Source organism: Pteropus alecto, unplaced genomic scaffold, assembly GCF_000325575.1.
Source record: "Pteropus alecto unplaced genomic scaffold, ASM32557v1 scaffold13, whole genome shotgun sequence".
Lineage (NCBI taxonomy): Eukaryota > Metazoa > Chordata > Mammalia > Chiroptera > Pteropodidae > Pteropus > Pteropus alecto.
The window spans coordinates 9,040,504-9,058,114 of record NW_006434373.1 but is presented as its reverse complement, the minus strand read 5'-3'; the positions used below and the strand labels follow the sequence as shown (position 1 = coordinate 9,058,114).

The 17,611-nt window shown below is 34.2% G+C and overlaps 1 protein-coding gene across 7 annotated transcripts in view; it reads right to left on the bottom strand.

Annotated features, from left to right (window-relative positions):
* The window catches only part of FGF14 (fibroblast growth factor 14), a 565,286-nt gene that overhangs the window by 136,589 nt on the left and 411,086 nt on the right, over positions 1–17,611 (bottom strand). The window contains exon 2 of one of the 7 annotated variants that reach the window (XM_025044984.1): positions 8,799–8,815. The exons of the other annotated variants lie outside the window; for them this stretch is intronic. Within the exon in view, the coding sequence (XP_024900752.1) occupies positions 8,799–8,815 (17 nt within the window). The remainder of the gene's footprint in view (positions 1–8,798; positions 8,816–17,611) is intronic. 7 annotated transcript variants of the gene reach the window in all.

Sequence of the window (17,611 nt, the reverse complement as noted above, 5' to 3'; positions counted from 1 at the left end):
TTGCTCTAATTTCAGGTTTGCTTTGAAAAAGATATCTGCAAATACAAAACAAATATGAGGAAAGCCAACTTTATATAAAATGTGAAAGTCTAGTACCATTTGAAAAGGACCGGTTTTGGACCACTGCCCCTTTCCTAATGCAAAGTGAAATATGGCAAGCGCTGCCTTATGGTGTAGGCCATGGACAGTTAGGAATTGAGGCAGCGTGGGGCTGAAGTGAGGGAGAAGGGAGGAAAATGCGAAACTATTTCTTACTAAGTTGTTAAAGAAAACAGACAGATTTTGCTTATTAGGGCAAAGGTTTAGAAGGTGGAAATCTGTAGCAGTTGAAAGGCTGTGAAGTTTTCATATCTCTTAAAGCAAGCTCTGGGGTATGGAAACTGTTTACCAGCCAGGTGTATTTTAAAGGGAGAAAATATGCAGTCGATTATGTAGTTGCTTTTCATTTTTTGTGTATTTTAATATTCTTTAAAGTTTACTTTAATTCTACTTCACATAGTCACAGTGTGCTGATTTAATAAGCAACCTCACTGTGTGGACACGTTTTCAGGGTGCAGAGCAGGTGGGAGGGAGAGAAGTAGGGGAGCTGACTGTGAATCAGATTCTCCTTCTGCCCTACCACACCTCTTCCGAACATACACTTATGTCCTAAATCTTGATTTCTTTTGCTAAAATTGGAATTGTGGTTTGTGGCTTTGGCATCTGAACCATACTTTTAATTTCTAAAAAAAGAAAGAAAAATACTGGGAAAGGCACTATACGGAGAGCACATTTGGGTTCACTCCTTTAGAAATGGCAAAGAGAACTGCTTATTCCTTACCCCATAGATTCTACACTCTTAATCCACCTTCCTACTCTGTTCAGTGCAAGAAGTCCTTCTTATCCCAAAGCCTTTCTGACCTGTAATTGATCTGGCACTGGAAATAAAATCACAGTGTGATGGAGAAGAACCAGAGAGACTGGAGTAGCCTGGAGGACCAAAGGAGGACAAGACTTGGAACGTCTGCAGTCACGCCTCAGTGAGCCTGGTTGCAAGGGACGGAGAATGGCCAGAGAAAAATGAAAAACAAAACTTTAAAACACTACACTCAGAAACACCACTTAACTCTGTGCATGCTTATGCCTGTCCTTTTCTTTCCTTTGATAATATAATTTGGTAGGTAATAGAAATGCCAATATTTTTATCCATTTAAAAATCTCAGTTGAGTCTTTCAGCACATGTGTAAAAAAAAATTAAAATCTTTTTTTTTAATTCTAAGTCTATACAAAAGATAACATTAAGACCCAGATCTATCAGGAAGCTTCAGGTGTTTTCTTCCTTAAGAAATTTAGTTTCATGTGGACTTCAAGTTGGATTAGACAGAAAAGAGCTAAAATGTAATATAAGACTTAAATATTTGTTTATAGAATGCCATCGGCCAATATCCTCATGGGGGAAAGCGTTTCTGAAGACATTCTGACTGACAGGATGGATTAGAGGGTTTCGGATAATTAAAGATAAGACTGAAGGCCATTTGTAGGTAGCTCCGGGCACGCATGCAACTGAAGCTAAGCAGTTGGTACATTAAGCACTGGAGTGACAGGAAGCATGTTTTCTCTGTTTTTTCTTAGCAGAGAAGTGATCTGATATTGTGACATTTTAGAGAATGCTATCAACTGCAAACTACTACTCTACACACACTGAGCCCTGGAGAAAATAGATTAAAAATTTTAACCTGAGAAATTCATTTGATTGTGTTTCTAAATGTCCAAATCCCAAATTCTAAGCTTTGCTGTAGGGAATGTTAGTAGTGTGTGTGTGATGAAATTTAAAGGCTGGTTGTGGTCTAGTATTGGAAGACTTTTTAAATGCTCTGACTTCCAGTAATTCAAGATAATTTCTACTGACATTGTCACCAAAGATTAATTTAAATAATATTAAGGGAGCTTATTCTGTTGTTTTATGAAGGAAGGATATGCAATAAGATCATTGACAGAAGAAAAAAAAGCTTTAAGTCTCTGTCAATATTTTTCTGAAATGTGCTCAGTTAGCTAAATAAATTAGTATCTCCCTGATCAATTCAAAGGCAGACAACTTTAAAAGGCCACATTTTCTTTTTGAAATTACCTTCTGATAAAAAAAAAAAACCTAAAAAATACTTTAGTAAAAAAATAATATAAATGGAGCCACTTTAAAATAGTCGGAGCTGCCATCCCAGAAAAACTGCCTTGCATGTCTTATGCCTCAAACCCTTAGAATGTTAAAACAGAGCAAAACAATCTTTGGACTTGGCCTAAAGCAACATTATGTCTCAAAGAACTGTTTGAGAGCATAACAACAAAGCATGTATTATGACTACTGGACTGACAGTTACTGGACTGAAAATTTAAAACATACTATAGAATAAACATCACTATGTTATATTATCTGCACCAATAGAAATGCTTTCCTTCTTTTGATATAATTGTTTCCCTTCTCTTTTACATAAATACCCCTTGCCTTTGCCTCCTAATCAGGGCTTCTGCTTGAGTCAGTTTGTTCTGAATAGCTATTCTTTTTGATTTCCAATAAATGCTTGTTGCCTCTCATTTTGAAAGGCCTTTTATTTTTAGGTTAACACTTCTTAAGAGATATATGTCTCTTACTTATGTAAAATAGAGTACAAGCTTCAAAGGGATTATCAATTTAAAAATAAAGTTTAACTATCATGATTACTGATTTAGTACGGAAACAGATAAGAAAAATCTAAACTACAATTTCCACCTCCCTGGAGAGCTATTGTCTTTTTTCATGTACTAATATATTTGAAGAAATAAAATCTGTTGTAAATTTTGTCTCTCAACATCAATACTAAAATGTATATTCTAGAGTTTAAAGTTTAAAAGGAATTATAAAAGTATCTTTCACCCCCAAATTTATTCATGAAATGCAGAAGTAAATAGAAGAGACAAAATTGAGCATGCTTATAAAACCACACTTGAAGAAATTTATTCATTTCCATGTTGGGAAGCAAATTACAAAACACAGTTCAAAAGCAAAATGTCAAGTTGATGTTTCATCAGATAAGAGAAAGGGGAATGGAGCTTTACTATATGCTTACTTGACCTAGAAACTTTTAATGAACATGTTTTGGGCTCTGAGAGTGTCTTTGCTTTGTGGTGCTGCTTTGCCTATATACATTCATATTTATTATACACATCTTTATTCAAACTCTTTCCGCTGCCTCTACGCCTGTCGAAATACTACCCTACATCAAGGCCTTGCCTAGATATCACCCTGTTTATGACATGTTTTCTTAACCCTCCCTGTGGGGAACTTGTCTTTGTTTCCTTGATTAGATATTTTACTACACCATCTTTGTTTTGCTTTAAAGTTCAATTTACTTAGACACTACAAAACAAAATAAAACAAAAACAGAGCTTTTCTATAGTGAAAAATGTTATAGTTGAGTTCCGATGTAAACCTTGTCTTATGCCAAGGCCTGAAGTGTACAGATTTCAGGCTTTCTTTGGGAGGTTTGGGGTATTCTCGTACAATGGCTTCATTTCTATCCTCATCAGCTCACATACAAATAAACTCCATTTTCAAAAAGCATTTCCTGGCACCTGAGAAAACCTTGATCTTATGAATGGACTAATGCTATCTTCTCAAGTCTCATAAAATCTTTATGTCAATTTTGCTCTGCATTGTGCCAGAGAGAGCTATTTGGTGACTGCTGTTTATCTAAGTCCCTCCATTCAAATGAGATTTGAAGTTCATAAGGTCATCCCAGAAAGGCAAAGCTTTAAATAAAATTGAAACTAAAAAAAGAACCCTCAAATCTCAGAGAGGACAGCATAAAATAGGTTCTAACAATATGGGTTATAACAACAACACTCTACTCCCACACAACCTACATGCTGGAACAAAATGTTTCCCAGTCAGAGAACAGAGTTTACGCCTCTGTACATTCATGAAAGCAGACCAGATCAATGGGGGACCCTGTAACTGAGCACTAGCCTGGCCACGCCTTACATAGCAAAACGACCAGGCCGAGAGATCCATGCACTTCCACTAGCCTTCTGCTCAGACATCTGCAGTATTGACGCTAGCAAAAATGAGACTAGGGGTGGAGGCAAAAAGCCTGGATTCGGGACAAAGGTGGAGTCAGGTACTCTCTTTCCAGACTGGTTTGTTGTATAAGTGTCTAACCTTTCAGAGCCTGTTTTTGCATCTGTAAGAAGACAAGGGGTGTAAGGTGTACCCATTAAGGCAGGCCCACTAATGAGATTAAAATTTCCTACTTTTTCTCCATTTGTTTTCACTGCTTCTTTTATAAGAATTTAGAAATCCAAATCTCCAAATCTTTGGTAAAATTGGAAACAATAATACAGTGGGGTGGGTAGTTTGTGTGGGGAGACTCTACTTTCTGCCTGTGCCTCTTCCTCCATAAGGGCCCATCCAGTACCACACTCCAGACTCCCGGATCCTCACAATTCCCTTGCCTATCCCTCTCCCAACTGTGTGAGACAGCATTCAGACTGGAAGATTTCAGAGGAACAGTTCATAGCAGCCTTGTTCCTAAAAGCACCCTCATGCCTAGAAATACTAGAATGCACTCTTCTCTCTCCTCACCCCTCTATGATTCCCACTCAGAAAGAACAGTCGTCATGTTTTGCTCCATATCTTCCAATATGTAATAGTTATGGTGATGCTAATAGTAACAGTAATAATGACAGCCGTCATTTACTCATTACTCAGTATGTGTTAAGCACAACACTAAGAATTTTATAAGCATTACTTGACATAATCCTTAGAAAACCATACAAGTCAATTCTTATTACTCTAATTTTATTTAATTAAATACATATTTGAGACTTAACAAAACAAGGAATTTGACAAGTTCACATAGTAACTTGTGAATCCAGGCTCCATATCTGTTTTTAAAGCTGCTAGATGTAGCAGTAAATAATTACAGAGTTTTCATTTATTCCACCAGTCATAGAGGAATGGATCTTCTAATCAATGCTTCTGTTGGGGCATATTAGAAATAGAGGAAAAAGATGTGGGATGAGAGCTGTATGTATAAGTGCAGAGAGCCAGAGTATGTATGTCAGAGATAGAGAGATTGAGACATAGACAAAGAGGAAAGTTATCCAATTATTTCATAGGGCGTAGAGCATAATCGTTAATAGTAGCAATGATTAAAGTTTAAGATATCCAGAGTTTGCACAGCGGGGTAAAGAAAATAATAAGAAAATGGACAATTCATAGCCAATATAAAGATGCAAAAGAAACATGTTCTTTTTAAATTTCTTCGTTTTTTAAGAAAACATATTCTTTATTCAAACTCATAATTTTCTCGTAAGAAAAATTACCATATATTACATAAAGACTTTTGATATGAAGATTTCTATATGTTCTCTTTGTAGATTCTTTAAAAAGTGTTTTAGAAGCAAAGAAAATAGTCCTCACCCTTATTGTTTATCAGCTAGCGACACCTATTATTTGGTCATCAGAAAAGGCTTAGTAAAAGCTAATTAAGATCAAGACATTCTTAACTGGATAATTCTCTTAACAGCAGAGAAGTGCCTATGCTTTGCAATTATGTGGGCCATTTAACATGTGAAGTAAAAGGAATTAAACTTGTTATGACTCACTATGGTGCCCCCAAAAAACCCCGATCCCAAAGTTAGCCTGGTTTAAGGGAAAATGAATTTGCAGAAAACAATGAGGCAGTTTGTCCCTGAATCCGTGAACTCCCCAGGAACGAAATCTGCTGTTTGACAGTGGACTGGCTGGCCTTACCACACTGTTGGGAAGAACACTGAGAGTCAGCTATAACCTGCTAATATCTCTGTAAAGTGGACATAAAGATATTTGGCCAACTGACATCGCAGGGTAATATATGAATCTCATACCTTAGTTAAAGGAATAAGGCTGAAATGGTGGATAACTATCCTAATCTTGGAGAGGGGAAGGGTCTATTAATTATGTCAAAATGAATTTTATCCTGTAACTATAGTATGCCAACACAGTAAAGCAGGCAAGTGACAAAGTCCCATGGCTTAAAGTATTTCTCTGGTTGTTAGATTGTAGGGTATGACACATGCAGTTAACGTAATATCCCTGTGACCATGCTAGAGGTGGCAAGGCCTTTCACCAAGGCAGGGGCAGTGGGGTGGCAACAAATGCATAGATGTGAGAGCTATGTAGGTGGTAGAAATGATAAGATGAATTTCAACAGAAGCTTGCTCTCTATGTTGGCCGCCTGCTGTTTAAAGCCAGCTTCTGCATCTTTTCAAATGGCTCTTTCCTAGTCACTCTGTCATCACTTCTCTATCCCATACCTCCTTTCACAGTTCTTTTCTGCCCTCTGCACCCAGCCTTGCATGAAGTAAGTTTGCATTATGTTCTCATGATAATTTAGGGCCAAGTGCTGTCATCACATTGATTGTGCTTTGATTATCTGTTCATGGGATTGTCTTGCTACGTCAACAGAACAATGGTTCCCCATAGTTGCCCACATCCTATTCTCTGTAATCTGTGAATATGTCACCTTATATGGCAAAAGGGACTTTGTATATAGGTTGAAGGTCTTTAATATGGTGAGATTATCCTGGATTATTTGGATGAGTCTCAGTGTAATCACAAGGGCCCTAAAAAGGATAGTATAAGGGAGATGTAACTGGAATAATTATCAGACAGCTGCAACACTGCTGACGTTGAGGATGGAGGAATGGCCATGTGCCAAAGAATCCAAATGGCCTCTAGTAGCTGAAGAAAGAAAAGAAATGGATTCTCCTCTAAAGCTTCCAGAAAGGAAAGCAGCCCTATTGACATCTTGATTTTAGCCCAATGAAAGCTGTCAGAATTCTAACCTATAGAATTATGATAATATATTTGTGTTGTTTTAAGTCACTGAATTCGTAGTACTTTGTTACAGCATCAATAATAAACTAATGCACTTGCACTGGACCACTAACATCTCAAGGAGGGTACTGTATCGTTGATTCCCAGAGGCATCACATAGGTAGGCCCTCTGTGTTTGTGAAAACACTTTCACTAAACACCGCAGCCTCTCCCAACCTTTCCTGTCCTTTATTGAAAAGTGCATTCCCCCTTGTAGAGATATAGAAACACATGTAAGAGTGTTAAAAGCAACAGGCTTCCTTTGCATTTGGAATGGCCCTATAGAGTTTTAAAGATGCTTTCATACATCTTAACTCAATTGAGATTTACTAACTCCTGCTAAAATTGGATTGTATCCACATTATGATTAAAATAATGTACAAATATGAAAGAGAATATAGGAAAATGAAAATGCATGATAGCAAAACTTTAAATTTACTTTCATGTGATCATTGTAACAATAATTTGTTTTGTTTGCTGGTAATGCTAATTGAAGAAATAGCTTCTGTATGGGCCATAGACTTATAAAATAGTCATGGTCGACAATATTTTAGGGGTTATCTGTTAGTGCAGTGAACACCACAATTTAAAGATGAACTAAGACTCATCCTTGTCTAAAGTACACAGAAACAAAATCCTGCCCCACAGTCAGTCCTACTACTGTGAAACTGTAAGAAATGTCCATTCTCATTTACAACCTATGCCAAGAAGCTCTTTATGACACATTATATTGCTTCCCATAAACCTGCTGACAGACTCTGTTATTAATTAATTTAAAGTGGTTGTCATTTGGGAAATTGAGCTTCTCAAACTTCCGATAATGGCTTTGGATATTTAATAAGTTTTCTCTTTTAGATAAAGAAAAGAAGGAAGGAAGCTGAGGAGGAATTCTACTCAAAAGCGATGGTGTCAATAAACAACACTGTTGAATACATTTGCGTTTCTTTAGTACTGGACAACTTCTAATTTTGCATTTCCAGCATAATTTGCATCTGTATCATTGAGAGCTTAGTATAGAAAAAGAAAAAAAATGTTAACTCTACAGTAACCTGAGACAACAAAGAAAATAGATAATAACACTTATTTTTCCTATTTAAGGGCCACATAGAGAATATTAATTTATCCATTATAGATTTTATTTTCAACTCACAAAATCTGGGACTTTTAAAATAAATCATTTCCTTAATCTATCTTTGAAAATTCAACTTTTGAGAATCAGTTAATGTTCATATCTACCTCTGGATTTCCTTAAATTGAGACCTAACTGTACTTCCTTTTGTCATAGTTTTGATGTGGTATATGTTTCAGAGATTTTAATCTCCTAATGACTGCTTGGGAAGAATCCTTTTACTTTTTCCAAAGTATAAGTCATAATTTTTAAAAATCCATTGGAGTTTCGACAATTTTTGAAGACCGATCACTTAATTTCCTTTTAAATGCCTCAAGTCAATATTTTTCTTACAGCCTGAGGAAATTTATTTTTTCAGTATGGATATATATGAACAAAGGCAGACACAGGTGTGTATCTGTGTGTGTTTTATCTGAAATGGTACAATGCTGTGACATATACATAACACACCAACAAAACAAATTGGGAGAATCCTTTCTATCTGGCTCTGGCAAACTCAAATTTGTGGGGTTTCTCTATATTTGTGAGTTATCTTATCTGTAAAATAAGATGATTGAACTGACTGATTTTTAAAATTTCTTCTAGGTAAGACATAGGAAAATATTTGATGGTACAAATAAAGAAAAGAAATATGAAGGTAAGTAACCAATAACTTTTACCTTTTCCTCCCAGCCTAGATTTCCAAACTGATTTATATTAATATTCCTAGAAAGGAAATTGAAAAATTTTGTGCTAGGAGACATGCTGTTATGCATGTGGAAGAGGAGGGCTCTGATTAACAGATGTACTAGATTTAACCAGGTCCAGGGTTTGACCTCATTGTATGTACGTAGAGTTTGTCAATTTACAAAATATATTCACATGCATTATGCATTATCTCATTTGAGTCTTGTGAGGTAAGTAAAATAGACATTATTTAACTTATTTTACATATAAAGATACTCAAGACTAGAACAACTGATTCACTTACTCAAAATAACACAACTCTAATTTGAAAGAGTTCTGGAAGACCAAGGTAGGTGGGGTTGGGGCCTAAGCTAGCACCAGAATCAAAATGAGCCATAGAATTCAAGTAGGAATACTCTGATTTCTTGTAAGGACTACTCCAGTCTCTCTAGAGTGTTCGTGAGTAAGAATAAACTTGTTCACTAGGGTAATGTAGAGCAGCTTGGAGTAATGGATCTGCCATTTCATTCTTCTTATAATTAGATATCCACAAATTAAAACATCCATGAATCTTTATATTATTCTTTACAAGATAAACTCACAATTTATTTTTTAACATTTTTAAAGGTGCTTTGATGATCTATAACTTTGTTTCTGTTAGCAAGTATCATGGAATAAATTTGGAGAATAAAAGAATACTCCAATTTTTACAATAAAAAACAAAAGGCTTAAAATAACTCCAGATAACAGTATTAGCAGTATAGTAGCTTGGCACATATAATATACAAAAGACGTATATTCAGAAATAATTATTAATAAAAATATCCATCTTTGCCCCAGATTTTTTATTAGAAATTAAAACCTAAAATAAATTCAGTCAGTAGGTAATGTTTCAAAAGATTAAATAACCAAACAACAACAACAACAACAAAACTGGCCATAAATTTTCTTCCAACAAATATAAATGACCTACATGAAAATTTGGTACTGAAGAGTTGATCATAGCTATAAATCAGAAAAACTCTATTTTTGTCAAGATAGTTATTTTCTTTCTATATTAGGAAATAGCAACCAAAAAGGGAGATCATTCTTAATTGCCAATTTCTCTGAAAGTTAGAATTTAAAACAAGAGCAATTTCACTGCTAGTTATGAACAATTAACCAGTATAAGATTAACTTTCCTACCAAATATGAAAGCTAGAAATTTTAAAAGAGAAAAGAAATAAATTTGCTTGAAGGCAATCAGGATTTGAGAGGCCAATATTTCAAACAAAAAGGACAATATAAGGAGGTAAGCACAGAATTGTATATCACTCTCTCAAGAATTTGCTATTTCAGAAGTAGAGAAAGGAAAAAAGGCTGAAAACCAAAACAAAGGTTTGGCAGGCCACAATGCTAAGGAGATAAAAATTAGAGGTCATGTTTGCCTCGTTAAACATCCAGGTCTTCAACTAGAACCCCTAAAAAGGTATACATGAGCCAAAAAGCAAACCACAAATAGACAAATATACACACAAACACACTTGAAAATCAACTTCAAATATAATTTATATTGGGATAATTTGGGGTTTTCTGCCCCTACTCTATCTATAAAAAACAAAACAAAACAAAACAAAACAAAACCAACAACCTTCTCCAAGGAAGATAAAATCATAGTCTTTACAGTTTTATATTCAAAATGTTCAACACTCAATAACAATTACCAAAAATACCAAAGAAAGTACAAAAAGATCCAAGAGAAAAACAGTAAATAAAAAGAGACACTTAGGTAGTCCAGAAATAAATTTAACAGACACAAACTTTAAAATAACTGTGATTAATATATTTAAGAAAACAATGGAGATCTAACCAGAAACTGAAATAATTAAATGAAACTTCTAAAATTGAAAAAAATATATCACAATGAAAATAAAAATGTTGATAGCTGAGTTTGAAAGTAAAAGAAGAGAGTATTAAATAACTGAAAAAAACCCTGTTGAAAATATCCAGCATAAGCACAACATATAATAATGTATAAAATCTAGAAGAGAGTAAGAATATGGGGGACATAATGAAACAATCTAACATTTAAGTAATTGAAGTTCTAGAAAGAAGTGAAAGAATGATAAAGTAATATTTGAATATAATACAAAGATTCTAAAGCTGACATAAAACCTTATATCCCAGATTCAGGATATGCCGTAAACTTCATGTAAGATAAATACAAATATAATGACAACTAAGCACATCATAATAAAATTGCTAAAATAAAAGGCAAGAGAAAAATCTTAAAAGCAACATGAGAAAAATAAACATATATTCCCTTCAAATGAAAAATTTTAAGCTGACTGCTGAATTTTCAATAGGAAATAATGGAAGCCAGAAGACAATGGAATGACATCATTAAAGTGAAAAAAGAAAATAACTTCCGATCTAGAATTCTACAACCAGGAAAAATACCATTCAAAGATTAAAAAATAAATAAATTTTCATACAAATAAAACCGACCAAATTCATAACACATAGACTGCTCTAAAAAATATAAATAATAATAATAATATAAACGAGATGTTTAGGCAGAAGGAAAAAATAGCAGGTGGAAACAAAACTGCAGAAAGAAATAAAGAGCAATTAAAGTGGAAACATTGAGTGTATTAAGTAATAATAATTTATGTGAATTTTATATATATGTAGAAATAAAAGCATGACAATAAGAAACAAAAAACTAGATAGACTAAATGACCAATTATACTAAGTTTGTAATATTGTATTTAAAGTGGTAAGTATTTAAATTTATATTAGACTTTACTAGGTCAACATTAGATGTGGTAATATTCAGGGTAATCACCAAAATATAAGTATATAAAATATGTAAAATAAAGTAATGGATTTATAAATCTCAGGCTAATAATAGCAGAATATGGAGTAATAAAAATATTCTTGATTCATTGAAATAATACCAAAAAACAAAGAAAAAGGACCATAGAATAGGTTGGACAAATAGAAAACAAATGTTAAAATGACATAATTAAATTCAACTATAGCAGTAATTTCATTAAATATAAATAGAACTGAATATTCCAATGAAAAGTCAGAGATTGTCAGATTGTATTTAAAACAAAAGATAAAGCAAAAAAATAAATTAATCCAGGTTTACAGGATGTCCACCTTAAGTATAAGGATATAGAAAAGTTAAAAATATGAAAAATAATCATTATCCAAATACTAAACCAAAGAAAGCAAAACAAAAAAATTATATATTATGATAAAAGGGTATATCTACCAGTAAGATATAATAATTTCATATTAACCCATAAAGAAGTCAAAAACTGACAGATCTAAAGGAAATGTAGAAAAATCCACAATCATAATGAGAGATTTTTGACACAGCTATCGCAGTAACTTACCAAAGCAGAGATATGAACATAAATTTTTTAAAAAGGATATTGGAATTACATAATTAACAAATGATATAATAGATGTACATAAAATGTTACATCTGGTGACTGAAAAAAACTTTTGTTGTCAATTCACATATTTCTTTGTTCTCCGATTATGATGAATTTTACCTAGAAATTTAGTGATTCACTGTTATTAAAAGATAACCAGAGAATCTCTAAATATTTGAAAATTTAACAAGCACTTCTAAATAATCACAAGTAAAAGAATAAATCACAATGGAGACTGGAAAATATTTTACTAAATGAAAACTAAAATACAGTACAGCACAACTTATTTAATGCAGCTAAATGGAAATGCTTACAGATAACATGCTTATAGATAAATTCAGTGTATGCTTTAAGTGTATGCTTAAATTCCTTAAAGACTTAAAATTAATGAGTTTACAATGTATACTCTCAAGAAGTTTTAAAGAAAATGGCAAATTTAGTCTAAAGAAAATAGAAGGAAATAATAAATTTAAGAACAGAAATTTAAAAAAACACAAAAATATACGATAAAAAAATCAACTAAGCCAAGAGTGGCTCTTTAAAAAAGACTAATAAAATTTAATGCATGTTAAAAAAAATGTTCAAGAGAAAAAGAGAAAAGGCACAAATTAGCTGTAGGAAAAAGGAAGATATCGCTACAGATGTTATGATCTACACGCAGAGATAATATTAATGTATTTACAAACATAATGTTAAGTAAAAGATGCCTGATACAAAAACATATGCTGGTATGATATCACTTACATAAATTTTGAAACAGGCAAAACTATTGTGTTAGAAGTCAATATAGGGCCTACCTTTAGGGCTTATCGATTAGAAAAACATGAATGAAATTTCTGAGGCACTGTTCTATTCTTGATCCAGGTGGTCTTTATACAAGTGTATTCATTTTATGAAAATTAAAGTGTATGAGATTTGCGCACTTCTCAATTTGCATGTTATATTTCAACAAAATATTTATTTTAAAAATGAGATAGCATTTTGAATGTAAAAACTGCTATAAAATTTATGAAGTTTTTATACATATCATCTTCAACTTGTAGATCATGCAATAAACATTCTTAAGACTTTTACACAAGAAACTTTTTACATCTTCAACTGTAGTCTTGCACAAGGAATACTTAGAGGATTTTCTAATCAACAGAAAAATCAATGCTTTTTTTTTTAAAAAAAAAAAAAGAAAGAAAGCTAGGGATTGCTAGAAGAATTATAATGTTTCCCAAAAGATGGGGAAGAACATTTATTTTGGTAGGCTTTCTCCTGGATTTCAGTCTTGCAAAGTTAACGACTAAAAATGAAGAAAGTCTTCAAAAAAAAAAATGGAGTGGAATTGCACATAATTTAATACAAGCATATAAGAGAAAGAAGAAGTAGAAGATGAACTAAAGCCATAATCCTTAGCATCCTTCTCCCACTCCCCTTCCCAAGGGGTGACTTCCAACCCTGACTGAGAAGAACATTCCATTTTTCATGATCAAGAAAACTTCAGGGCAGAAGGTGGTTGTACCTTCTACACTAGAAATCCTCACACTAGAAATCCAAAAATCCAAGGTTGTAGACTATATGACCAAGGAAAAATTACCAATATCCATAAGTTTTCATTCCCTCAAATGAAAAATAAGCATAATGTCTACATTAAAGAATTTTTATGCGGTTCAGTGCAGATATGGTAAAGTTTGAATAGCTAAGATATTTGTTGCCTTATCTTTACTTGCAACAATAGGAATATCGCAGGTTTATCAGTTTAGCAACCCCCTTAGATTATTCACGGAAAGAGACGCTTAAAGAGGACCAAGTATATAACCACTTGGCCAGAGGAACATATACAAGAGTATACAAAGTCTGTATTTAAGAATTCTGCTTGCTGACTGTACCTTCTCTCTCTCTCTCTCTCTCTTTCTCTCTCTCTCTCTCTCTCTGTTCTTTTGTTCTGTCCTCTTTTTAGCTTCCTGATGATAAGTATTTCAGTTTCAGGGTTTTTTTAATGGACTTCAGAGGTATTTGAATGAAAAAGGCTCATATATCTCTTAAGAATAAACCCAAAAGGCAAATATCAAAAATTCTTCTTTGTGTTACGTAGTTTCTTATCTGCAACTTGAAATCCCATATCTGGATATGCAGTATATGGCCCATCCACATTTATCTTCATGAAACAGGGTACTTGAGCCAATATTGATACAACAGCCATTCAGCCAGAATGTTTAATCAAACCACTTGTGTCTAATACACTCTTTAAATGGAATCACCTTGGATACAAGTTGGAATAACTAACTCCCTGAAGCATAAAGAAATCCTCTTGACTTATAATTATTTCCTTCACTAGGAAAATTACTATTTACTGAGATTTTTACCAAAGGATTTTCTTCTTCCAAATCCTCTCGTGGTTTATGAGAATCTAAATTTTTACTGGCTGATCACTAATCAGAAGCGCAGTAGTCTGGCCTAATTTCAAAACCAGCACTTTTGTTACAAATCCAATAGCTTTAGTCCTATATTTGATTAATTCAACTTCTTAAAATTAAGAACTTTACTTATTTAGTGTTCATCCCTTTCTTCCCTCCAAAAGCTTGCTGCCTTTGGCAATTCCAACTGGTTAATATTCAATGGTCTTATTTTTCTAGTCCATCCCATATTGCCATTAGATTACTTTCCCCAGTTTTCTGTTTGTTTTTTTTTCTTCACTGCTCTCTTTCAATGCATTCTAGTTGTTATTTAGGAGCATGTATGCTGTTCTTGAGGGACGTGTTCAATACTACTTAACAGAACTTAAAATTGAAGATTGAAATTCCTATGGTCACCTTGACATTAAGTTGCAGATCATGATTGTGGAGATGATGGTTGTGGGGTCTGTGTGTGTGTGTGTGTGTGTGTGTGTGTGTGTGTGTGTGTGTGCATGCACGCGCGCGCATTTATTTTAGTTATATTTTTTTCCAGGCTTGTCATTGTTTCCATATCTTCTTGAAGCTTTATTCCTTTTATATGGGTTTTAACTTATTATCTAGTATAATTGGGTCTTATGTAACATAGCTGTATATTTTTTTTTAATTCTGTGCAGACGTCAACCCCAGAAAAAATATAATGAGGTTTGTTAACATAAAACAAACAGAGGTGTCTAATAGAATTGAGTTCTAAAGTACTGAGAGGGATTAAACTGACTTCTAGTAGAGACCTTTATCTTTTGTCTCAATATTCACATCTGTGAATATAGAGGAATTGTAGCTTTCACCTGTGTAAAGATAGAGGCAGGATATCTACAGGGGTGGGGTGGAGGAAGCTGAGAACACCAATTTAAAAATCTATATACATTTGAAATTGACCATGCTTAGTACTTTGTTTTTGTGCCCCATGTTGTATCTGCAACACATAGCATGCTTCACATTAATCTTTTTACTTACACGTGCGTGTGTGTGTGTGCAGCACACACACACACACACACACACACACACGATACTTTCTAATTCTGACGGCGGGGAGAGAGAGAGAGAGAGAGACAGAGAGAGAGAGACAGAGAGAGAGAGAGAGGGAAAGCATCCTTAGGTGCTATTGTCTCAAACTTGAACAACAGACAAGATTGTAATTATTGGGTTATAATTTTAAGAGGTAGAATGAATATAATATATGGGGATAATTACCAAACTATTTTCAGGCTGTACTTAGTGAGCAGCCAACAGAAAGCATGAACCAACGTAAATCATAAATCACAGGAAAGCATTAGGAGATGGAATTCTGGGACATGGGGACATGGAGACAGGCATTGAGAACAGACTATTGAGAGGACAATTCTGCTCTGTAGATGGATAACCTTTTAATGTAAATGTAATCCCTGTGGCAAAGAAGTGTAGCTCTGTCTTGATTTTCTAAGGTCTCCCATATGAGCTTCTAAACCAGTGAGCACAAAAGAATTTAAAGCTAAAAGGTGTCTTCCAAATTGTCTTGTCCAACCTGCTCATTGCATGGGGGCTCTGCTTATTACCAGATATTCTAGAGTTTGCTCAGTTAGTAAGAGGCAGAGTGAGGCCCAGAGTCTCTCATGTCTGAGTCCATGCTCTCACCATTACTCCAGAGCACCAAGGTGGGGCAGAAGGGGTAAGGGGGGAGCGCGTGTGGAGTGTTGGGTTGTATACAGATAGTGGTAAATAATAGTGTTGGAAGTGTGTGAGAGAGGCAGTACAAGTGAGATTTGAGTATTTCCTTTCATTCACTTTAAAGGAAAAATTGATGGGCCTACCTTAGAAAACAATGGACATTTGTAGGAGAAAATAGACAAAAAGGAATAGCAGTATGAAGCCAGCCAACTATGATGATGTTTCAGTTAATGTTAAAAACCTGTGATGTTGCAAAGTGCTATGTTTATTCTTCTAAACAGTGAACCAACATGAATATTAATGCTATAAATGAATGTACCTAAGGAGGTTGTGCTGATATAATCCCTCACTACTACTATCATGGGGCAAAAGAAAAGCCCACATAGATATGAAAATTTTACCTTTAGGCTGGTTTATTGGTGTAGAAATTGCAAAAAGTGTTTAATATTTTACTGTGAGTCTCAGCTTCTCTTGACTATACAAAAATAAACTACTGAGAAAATAAAAATGATAACAGTCATGGGAGTATTTTGATACCAAGGAATTTTCTAATGATAAAATTGCATCAGGTAAGCAGCAGTAGCATGAGAAGAAGAAATATATGCTTTATTACTGCCATATTCTTGAAATTTCAGCAACTTTTGTTACTTTTATAATTTTCCAAAATGCAACGGCCTTGTGATGAAGAAAATAAAAGTTCCGCAAGCATAAAAATACTCCAAGTCTTACAGGAAAACTTCAACATTGCCACACGCTCTGTGATGGCTTACTTCAAAAGTAAAGTCTAAGAGATTATGAAATGACCATGTCCGGGCTCTGGCATCCCATACATCTTGTCGACCTGGTGTCCAAAGCATTGTATAGAAATGGAAAAGTGGATGCAGGGCCATAAACGTCACTTCTGTGTGAGGTGGTTATCATGCGTGCAACATTGCTGGTCACAGCAGCTGGTAGAGTACCCATGTATTCTCATATAGAGCCTATAAGAAAGAACAGAATGTCAACCTGTGGTTGACATTCTAGCCCATCCCAAGGAGGAACCCACAAAGACATTGGAATATGATGCTGAATTCTATTATTATTTAGGGTCCACTGAGTTAATTCTAAAAATGTACACTTTGTCAGACCTGCATTCAAATACTACTTCTGCCAAGTGCAAGTTCCTGGGGAAATCACTTCATTTCCTCTTATCTTGAAAATAAAAATATCACCTGTTTTCCATGATTGAGAGAAGAGATGCAGCATATAACACCTCTAATCCTAGCATACGCAATGAAGATATTTGATTACTTTTCCTACATTCTCCTATAATTTGTCAGGCAGAAAGCCAAGAAAAATACTTTTTCTTTGCATAGACTTGTCCAATTTCCTCATCCCTTCATTCAGGTAATACCCAACCCCTAGAGAGTCAGCAGATGAATTCAGTCTTCCC